Below are 10,303 nucleotides of genomic sequence, written 5' to 3'. Positions count from 1 at the left end.
GCGGCGTGGAAGGCCCGGCTCATGAAGCCCCTCCAGGCCTGGGGCAGCAGGAGGGCCCGGTGCCACTCAGACGGCTGGATGTTCACCTGCGGAAACGACCAGCAGGAGTTTTAACTGTGTGAAGAATGTAATTGGTTAACATGAGGAGGAGTGTGAGGGCAGGATGCAGACGTACTTCATGGATCAAGGCTGCCAGGGTCAGCTGGTAGCTGCGGCTGCGGCTGACCAGGAAGCGATCCATGGCTCTGCCCTCACGGTCCGTCTGCACCGGCAGCTCGTAGCTTAGCAACAGCCCGGCTGCAAGAAGGGTTGTGGCACAGGTCAACAAACCAGGCAGTTAAGGGTGCTTCACAAAAACGTTAAAATCATTAGGAAATGTTCAAAAGGTAATTAAAGTGACAAAGAACAGAAATAAAAATTGGGTTACAACGCTGGGTAAGACATAAATATAATAATAAATATAATTTTCACTAACAACACACACACAGACGGATAAACACAAACACACTAAGCTGTGAGCGCGTAAGGCAGGAAGAAGCATAAAAATGTCAACCGTAATAGATTTGTTTTGACAGCTGGAGCCAGAGTTGAACCACAACAAGCTGTAAACACAGCAACATAGGATCAATGTATATAGTTGATAAGGCTAGACTGACATCTCTAGACCAAGCCAGAAAAGAGTTTTAGATTTTTGTTCCTACAGTTTTACTTCAGCTAAGCCGTCAACATTTGTTCAAGCGCTATTGGCAGGGCTTATATTCCAGAATCAAAAGGTCAAATCTCCTGAACTTTTTGTCATTGCACCACATTTGGTTGACATGTGTATAAATTACACTTTGGTGGCGCTGTAGCAATGACATTTATCTTTAAAGGAAGGATCTCTGACAGTCTGCCTGATCCGAACATCATATCTTTGTCAAACATGTAGGGGATTGACACAATAAAATACCAGTAGAATAGAATGTCAACACAAAGCATCAAACAGGAAGGTTCTGCCCACCTGCCAGGCCGGGCTTCAGCCCAGGCTGCTTGTTCTTCTCATAGGTTTTAAGCATGAAAGATGGAACTCCGGCCATTGTTTTCCCCTGGTCTGACCGCAGGTTGCCTCCCCTCAGGGCAGAGAAGTAAACCCCCCGAGGCATCTGGCTCATCTCCTGCTTCACCAGCGAGGTCAGGAAGATCTCAAAGGCTGGGGAGAAACAAAATCAGAGTCAGAGAAGAACATTTTAAAATATGTCAGACTGAACTGCTACGATCAAACTGTAGCAGATATCCAACCCTTTTAGCAACAGTGTGCAATATACCCGTGTGCACTTTATTTTGATTTATTTACAATCTGTAAACCCCAGTGCTGTATAAACCATCACCAGCTACTTCAATATTTCTATAGGGTCAAATATTTTTAACCATGGTGTACTTATCTGTTATTTGTTTGTGTGCATACTTTAAATATTTGTTTATACTAATATGTACGTCTACACTTTTTTACTTAATCTACACTAAACTCTTGCTGTTGTAATACCGTATTTTCCAAATTAAGGAATTCTGATTCTGAAATGTCCACAACAATCCTGGATATTGTCTGTCTGCTGTCACTGAGCTCAGTTCTGTACCTGGCAGGACAGACCCAGGGGTGAGAGCCATCAGCTTCACATAGGAGGAACCAGGAACAGAGAGGTCCTTCTCTTCCTCCTCCTTCTCCTCTTCATCCTCCTCATTTTCAGGGGCCTTTGTAGCTGGTCTGGCCTGCAGAGCAACAGAAGCATCAGAACCAACATGATGATATAAGCAGGTTATCGAAACATCCCATAATATCAGATGCAAAACGTACTACCACCATGAGGATAAAGAGCTGTGGATCGTTTAAAAGGGCCCCATTATGGTCATTCTAATGTTCAAAATGGTATTTAGTGACATGTCTCCATGCTTAATGTTCAAAAAGCTTGTTATTTGTCTCATACTGCCTGTCCTGTAGCACCTCTTTTCACCCTCTGTCTGAAACCATGGCCCAGTCTGCTCTGATTGGTCTGCTGGCCGGCTCTTTATTTCAATATTTACCTTACACAATTGTAACGTTTCTTTTGATTCAATATTAGTTGTATTCACAGTTTACCTAGGTGTCATATTTGAGATATTTAATGTGAATTTAAGATACAATATCCCAAATAAAAGTCTGTACTACCTTTTTTTTCACAAATATAAGTTTGGTGCGGAAAGAAATTGATAAAATCTAATGTAATAAAGAGAGTGTTAGGAGAGGACAGCAGGAGTCTTACTGCTTCAGGAAGAAGATTCACTGTGTGGGCCTCTTCAGGAAAATCTGCCAAAGCTCTGTAGCCACAGCTGGCCACCTCTGGATCCTGTGACAGCAACAAACATCCAATGTTTTTTATCAAAGCTTTGTACATACAGGAGCATTTGAAATACAAGCACAATGCAGGGAATATAGATGCTTTTTAAACATGTCTATCAAACTTCAGTCTATCAGACTATTGGTGCCCTGAAAGCAACATCTGTAAAGCTGGATAAACTGTATACATAATATGTATACAACACATGTGTGCACCATCCTGTATACTGTGTGTATAACTGTGTGTGTGTATTACAAATATATAAGCATGAGTAAAAAGCTGAATTTATAAATCCAGCTTTAGGAAAGAGCGGTCAATTCAACAGGTGCCTTACTTAAAGAGCAACTTGCAGGTTAAAGACACCAGTGAATAAATGTGTAGGAAAATGATGAATACACTAGATTTTCCCAAGAATATACAGAAATATACACTACAGTGACATCTGGCGTCGTTTTAGTAAGACATTTTCACTTCCGCATAAAAAAGCCTCCGCACGTGACCTCCCGCGTGTGACGTAACATGGGGGAAACAAGGGGGAGAGCGGCCGGTCTAACGTATGAATAACGGCCATCGGAGAGAAATGGAGCTTTGGTGTGTGGAGAACCAGTGGAGAACAGAGCAGCTGTCTTGTTGAGTGACCGGCGTTAGCATGTTAGCTAACGTCAGTCACATCACAACATTGTGAAGTTAGCAATCATATATCAGGCTATAACTAAAGTAGTATTGATAATATAGTAACGTTACTGGCAGCACTGTTGATACTGATCCATAACAGAAACTAATGCGCAAGTATCAGCCGTATCTCGCGTTACCGAATGCAACTCCACACTACGGTGCTGACCGGAGGGGAGACGCGAGATACGGCTGATACTTGACGATCTGGCGGAGAAAGGTTGTGGAGCCTTCGTTGATATGCCGTTGTAAATGGCTTGATGGAAAGCAGGTGTGTATTCGGGGAGGGTGCACAGCTGATTGCAGCAGTTGAGTGGAGGTTGAGCCGGGAGCCAGGATTGACAGCCACCACGCACACACAAACAACACAGACAGGGGGAAACAAACAAACACAAAGGAGACGGCTGGAGCAGTACAGCCACCACAGCGTTACCTAATGCAACTCCACACTACAGTACGTCTTACAGTGCCGTGTACCGGAGGGGAGAGAGAGCAGCGAAGGGGGGAGAGAGAGAGCAGCGAAGGGGGAGAGAGAGAGCAGCGAAGGGGGGGAGAGAGATGTAATACGGTTTCTTGATAAAGCTGTGGAGACGGAGTATGTGCTGCAGGGAGGTGGATGCACAACGCACCCAGGAACGAACGCGAGCTCCGGTCCTTTTCCCGTGAGGGAAACTGTGGACTCGATGCCCTGACAGGCTTGAGTTTGTGCAACCTGCACAAACACAAGCTCACCATGATTACAAATGGTGAAATGCAATGTAAAATTACTGAAAAAATACCAGCTCACTAAATCACAACCGCTCAAACCAACTACAAACTACTACCGCGGATTGGGCAGAGAACGAGTCCGAGAAAGCTGACTCCCCCATGTGACGTAATATGACGCGTTTGACGTTAAAAAAAAGCAGTTTTTAGTAGCAGAGCTCAAAACGGCTCCTTTAACTCTGAATGCCTGCCCTTATGTCTTGTAAAACATATCAAATCCTGCATTAACATTTTTAATTGTAATTTTCAGGCAAGGTTAAGCATAAATGTAGTCATAAAAAAACCCCTGCAAGTTTCTCTTTAACATGTTCACTTCATTTTATATCAGTGTTGTTGCTTTTGTAATATGTTAGCAACCTTTTAGCTTTACAATAGGACAGGTGTTTCAGCACGCACAGCCGTAAATATGACACTGACCTTGCTCACAGCATTATTCCAGAGAAAGCTGACCACCTCCTCCTTCAATTTCTGAAAAGAAAAATGTTGATGTTAGAGTACAGTCAAAATATCAGTAGCTTTCTGAATTGTAAAAATCTGAATGCAAATTATAGCAGCCAGGAAAGTGTTCTATCATTTTAAAAAGTGACAGATGTGGTGGAAGAAGTATTCATATTAATTAAAAGTAAAATACATTATTGTCAAAATACTTCATTTCTAGTAAAGGTCCTGCATTCCAAAGTCAAAGTTAAGTATAATCAGCTAAATGTGCTTTAAATATAAAAGTATTCATTATGCAGAAAAATGTATATACAGTGGGGCAAAAAAGTATTTAGTCAGCCACCAATTGTGCAAGTTCTCCCACTTAAAAAGATGAGAAAGGCCTGTAATTGTCATCCTAGATATACCTCAACTATGAGAGACAAAATGAGAAAAGAAAATCCAGAAAATCACATTGTCTGATTTTGAAAGAATTTATTTGCAAATGATGGTGGAAAATAAGTATTTGGTCAATAACAAAAGTTCATCTCAATACTTTGTTATATACCCTTTGTTGGCAATGACAGAGGTCAAACGTTTTCTGTAAGTCTTCACAAGGTTTTCACACACTGTTGCTGGTATTTTGGCCCATTCCTCCATGCAGATCTCCTCTAGAGCAGTGATGTTTTGGGGCTGTCGCTGGGCAACACGGACTTTCAACTCCCTCCAAAGATTTTCTATGGGGTTGAGATCTGGAGACTGGCTAGGCCACTCCAGGACCTTGAAATGCTTCTTACGAAGCCACTCCTTCGTTGCCCGGGCGGTGTGTTTGGGATCATTGCCATGCTGAAAGACCCAGCCACGTTTCATCTTCAATGCCCTTGCTGATGGAAGGAGGTTGTCACTCAAAATCTCACGATACATGGCCCCATTCATTCTTTCCTTTACACGGATCAGCCGTCCTGGTCCCTTTGCAGAAAAACAGCCCCAAAGCAGGATGTTTCCACCCCCATGTTTCACAGTAGGTATGGTGTTCTTTGGATGCAACTCAGCATTTTTTCCCCTCCAAACAGATCTAGTTGAGTTTTTACCAAAAAGTTCTATTTTGGTTTCATCTGATCATATGACATTCTCCCAATCCTCTTCTGGATCATCTAAATGCTCTCTAGCAAACTTCAGACGGGCCTGGACATGTACTGGCTTAAGCAGGGGGACACGTCTGGCACTGCAGGATTTGAGTCCCTGGCGGCGTAGTGTGTTACTGATGGTAGCCTTTGTTACTTTGGTCCCAGCTCTCTGCAGGTCATTGACTAGGTCCCCCCGTGCGGTTCTGGGATTTTTGTTCACCGTTCTTGTAATCATTTTGACCCCACGGGGTGAGATCTTTCGTGGAGCCCTAGATCGAGGGAGATTATCAGTGGTCTTGTATGTCTTCCATTTTCTAATAATTGCTCCCACAGTTGATTTCTTCACACCAAGCTGCTTACCTATTGCAGATTCAGTCTTCCCAGCCTGGTGCAGGTCTACAATTTTGTTTTTGGTGTCCTTTGACAGCTCTTTGGTCTTGGCCATAGTGGAGTTAGGAGTGTGACTGTTTGAGGTTGTGGACAGGTGTCTTTTATACTGATAACGAGTTCAAACAGGTGCCATTAATACAGTTAACGAGTGGAGGACAGACAAGGCTCTTAAAGAAGAAGTTACAGGTCTGTGAGAGCCAGAAATCTTGTTTCTTAGTAGGTGACCAAATACTTATTTTCCACCATAATTTGCAAATAAATTCTTTAAAAATCAGACAATGTGATTTTCTGGATTTTTTTTTTCTCATTTTGTCTCTCATAGTTGAGGTATACCTAGGATGAAAATTACAGGCCTCTCTCATCTTTTTAAGTGGGAGAACTTGCACAATTGGTGGCTGACTAAATACTTTTTTGCCCCACTGTATGTGACATTTCTAGATAATATTTTTTGCATCAAGGAGTTATTTAGAAATCAGAAACCTGGTATTCCTCTGACTTGACGCTGAGCTGGGGAACCAGAGCCAGGAGCTCAGAGACCACTCTGACCATCTGAGGACGGGGGTCTGAGCTCAGCTGGGGGCCGAGGGTCCTCCAAAGCGAGACGATGTCCACCACCTGCAGGACGGGAGGAAACCTCAGTGTCTACATGACTGTACAGGTAGTAAACATTAACTACAGGTGTGTGTGTGTGTGTGACCTCTGCCCGGCACAGCTCCTGTAGTCCTTGCAGGGCGAGAGCAGCGGGGGTTGCCATGTCTGGTCTGGTGCACTGCTGCAGAGTCAGCGTGATGGTAGCCAGCATGTCCCCTCCATGCTGGTAAGGCCTAACACACACACACACACACACACACACACACACACACACACACACACACACACACACACACACACACACACACACACACACACACACACACACACACACACACACACACACACACACACACACACACACACACACACACACACACACACACACACACACACACACACACACACACACACACACACACACACACACACACAGAATCAGTCCACATTTGGACAACAGAGGTACATGATATACTGCGCAGAGTTACTTACAGATTCTTGTTACAGTATTACACATTGTAAAGCTAAGAAGGCAGCCAGTAATAATTATAAATGTAACTATGTACATATTACACAGCAGTGATGTCGTAGTCCTTGTTTTGATTTGTTTTTAACATTATTGCATGTTGGCAATAATGTTAAATGTATGACAATCCTCCGAGAGCCCAGAGATTATATACAGTGGGGCAAAAAAGTATTTAGTCAGCCACCAATTGTGAAAGTTCTCCCACTTAAAAAGATGAGAGAGGCCTGTAATTTTCATCCTAGGTATACCTCAACTATGAGAGACAAAAAAATGAAAAAGAAATGGAAAAAAAAATCCAGAAAATCACATTGTCTGATTTTTAAAGAATTTATTTGCAAATGATGGTGGAAAATAAGTATTTGGTCAATAACAAAAGTTAAACTCAATACTTTGTTATATACCCTTTGTTGGCAATGACAGAGGTCAAACGTTTTCTGTAAGTCTTCACAAGGTTTTCAGACACTGTTGCTGGTATTTAGGCCCATTCCTCCATGTAGATCTCCTCTAGAGCAGGGGTTCCCAAACTTTTCAGCCCGCGACCCCCAAAATAACAGTGCCAGACACTGGCGACCCCTGTCGACGGGGGGGGGACGGGGGGTTTCAAAGATTTTCTATGGGGAAATCTGGAGACTGGCTAGGCCACTCCAGGACCTTGAAATGCTTCTTACGAAGCCACTCCTTCGTTGCCCGGGCGGTGTGTTTGGGATCATTGTCATGCTGAAAGAACCAGCCACGTTTCATCTTCAATGCCCTTGCTGATGGAAGGAGGTTGTCACTCAAAATCTCACGATACATGGCCCCATTCATTCTTTCCTTTACACGGATCAGTCGTCCTGGTCCCTTTGCAGAAAAACAGCCCCAAAGCATGATGTTTCCACCCCCATGTTTCACAGTAGGTGTGTTGTTCTTTGGATGCAGCTCAGCATTCTTTCTGCTCCAAACACGTCTAGTTGAGTTTTTACCAAAAAGTTCTATTTTGGTTTCATCTGACCATATGACATTCTCCCAATCCTCTTCTGGATCATTTAAATGCTCTCTAGCAAACTTCAGACGGGCCTGGACATGTACTGGCTTAAGCAGGGGGACATGTCTGGCACTGCAGGATTTGAGTCCCTGGCGGTGTAGTGTGTTAAGCCCTGTCCAAGTGTCCCGAAATTAACACCCGATGGACACACGATTAAGGAAATGTTCAAATTCGGCTCTGATCGTAACAACATCGGGCCATTCGTGAGGGTATCTTAAGCCATCGTATGACTGCCGGTGGAGTTTCTCAGGCTCCGGCAGCAACTTCGTGAGCGGCAACTTCGTAAGGCACTCGTGAGGGCATCTTGTCAAATCGTGAGGGCATCTTGTTATCATCGGTGCCATCGGGCATTCGCCCTCACTCGATGATAACAAGATGCTCTCCCGATGGCCTTACGAAGGGCAAATTGACACACAAATTCAACACGAAAATGAACCTTCGCAAGGTCCTTCGCAATTTGTTGGCATGCCAAAGATTTTGCCACCGCTCACGAAGTTGCTGCCGAAGCCTAAGAAACTCCACCGGCGGTCATACGATGGCTTAAGATGCCCTCACGAATGTCCCGATGTTGTTACGATCAGAGCTGAATTTGAACTTTTCCTTTATCGTGTGTCCATCGGGTTGTTTTATTGCAAAACAAAATCATGTAAACATATTATGTAAATAACCCAATTTGTGTTCTGTGAAACTGAAAAGGATATAATATATTATTTTGAAGGCGAGTTGACAGGAAGTTGTTGTTGCAATCGAAACAACATTACGGAGAAAACGTAATATCTTCTACATATAAAGACGGATAAAGTAAAGAACAAAGTCTGAAAATATCAGTACAGTATCATAGTACTTTAACGTAATCGTTGTTGTTACTTTCGTTGCAGTTGTATGTCTTAAATGTAATGTAAATGTTGCCTTCGTGTGTGGTTCGGGGCCATCTTCGTGCGAAATTCACAATTCCATATTCGTGTGTCCATCGGGTGTCAATTTCGGGACAGTGTGACAGGGGCTTTACTGATGGTAGCCTTTGTTACTTTGGTCACAGCTCTCTGCAGGTCATTGACTAGGTCCCCCCGTGTGGTACTAGGATTTTTCCTCACCGTTCTTGTGATCATTTTGACCCCACGGGGTGAGATCTTGCGTGGAGCCCCAGATCGATGGAGATTATCAGTGGTCTTGTATGTCTTCCATTTTCTCATAATTGCTCCCACAGTTGATTTCTTCTCACCAAGCTGCTTACGTATTGCAGATTCAGTCTTCCTAGCCTGGTACAGGTCTACAATTTTGTTTCTGGTGTCCTTTGACAGATCTTTGGTCTTGGCCATAGTGGAGTTTGGAGTGTGACTGTTTGAGGTTGTGGACAGGTGTATTTTATACTGATAACGAGTTCAAACAGGTGCCATTAATACAGTTAACGAGTAAAGGACAGAGGAGGCTCTTAAAGAAGAAGTTACAGGTCTGTGAGAGACAGAAATCTTGTTTGTTTGTAGGTGAACAAATACTTATTTTACCAAGGAATTTACCAATTAATTCATTAAAAATCCTACAATGTGATTTCCTGGATTCCTCCCCCCCATTCTGTCTCTCATAGTTGAAGTGTACCTAGGATGAAAATTACAGGCCTCTCTCATCTTTTTAAGTGGGAGAACTTGCACATTTGGTGGCTGACTAAATACTTTTTTGCCCCACTGTATATTAGGTTACCATACAAATGTCCCTATTGTATTCATTCAACTCCACCAGTGGTGAAAGGTAACAAAGCACATTTACTCAAGTACTGCAATCAAGTACAATTTTGAAGTAATTATTTACATGGAATCCTAATTAATACTTTTATTCCAGTACATTTAAAAGGGAGATAATGTATTTTTTACTCCACTACATTTATTAAACAGCTTTAGATACTTAGATTTTGCATTAAAAAACACATGACACGCTTTTACACAATGCATCTCTGAAACTGCTAGAATAACAGTTTAAGTTACAAAACAATGAAATTATACATTACAGTTAAAACATTGTTTCTTTGCAACAGTAAAATAATGCTTGATGCAACAATTTTAAGAATCTGATAATGTCATATATATATAATTAAATATGACATTTGGGCCTTTAGACATAATTAGGGTTCTTACACTTTTTCCAAAGTCAAATTCAAGCTCTTTTCAAGGTGCATTTTCCAAGCTTTTCAAGCATCTTACAGCTGTTGTAAAGGAAATATTTATATACATGTACTTATATTCAAATGATCATTTCCCTACTTCACATTAAATTAGATGTTCTTTATGCTATAAACCAGGGGTTCCTAGTGAATTAATTTCAGAAAAAAAAGGAAAAAGTTTGAGAAACACTGCGCTTGTGGATTGTCAAAGAATTGAAAAAAATATCTATCAATTCTTTTTTTTTTTTATTCTTTTTTTTTTTAAATTTATTTTAGAAACCCTGC

The 10,303-nt window shown here is 42.2% G+C and overlaps 1 protein-coding gene across 2 annotated transcripts in view; it reads right to left on the bottom strand.

Moving 5' to 3' along the window:
* focad (focadhesin) overlaps positions 1–10,303 on the bottom strand; it is an 82,019-nt gene that overhangs the window by 26,285 nt on the left and 45,431 nt on the right. For both annotated transcript variants that reach the window (XM_079668447.1, XM_079668448.1), the window contains 8 exons: positions 6,420–6,546; positions 6,203–6,337; positions 4,206–4,256; positions 2,277–2,360; positions 1,614–1,746; positions 1,001–1,189; positions 176–297; positions 1–86 (listed from right to left, as the gene is read on the bottom strand). The exon at positions 1–86 is cut by the window's left edge and continues 7 nt beyond it. In XM_079668447.1, coding sequence (XP_079524573.1) covers positions 1–86; positions 176–297; positions 1,001–1,189; positions 1,614–1,746; positions 2,277–2,360; positions 4,206–4,256; positions 6,203–6,337; positions 6,420–6,546 — 927 coding nt within the window. The remainder of the gene's footprint in view (positions 87–175; positions 298–1,000; positions 1,190–1,613; positions 1,747–2,276; positions 2,361–4,205; positions 4,257–6,202; positions 6,338–6,419; positions 6,547–10,303) is intronic.

Source organism: Notothenia rossii (assembly GCF_949606895.1).
Source record: "Notothenia rossii genome assembly, chromosome: 3".
NCBI classification, from domain to species: Eukaryota; Metazoa; Chordata; class Actinopteri; order Perciformes; family Nototheniidae; genus Notothenia; species Notothenia rossii.
Note: the sequence above shows the minus strand (reverse complement) of the source record. Positions and strands in the feature narration are given on the sequence as shown.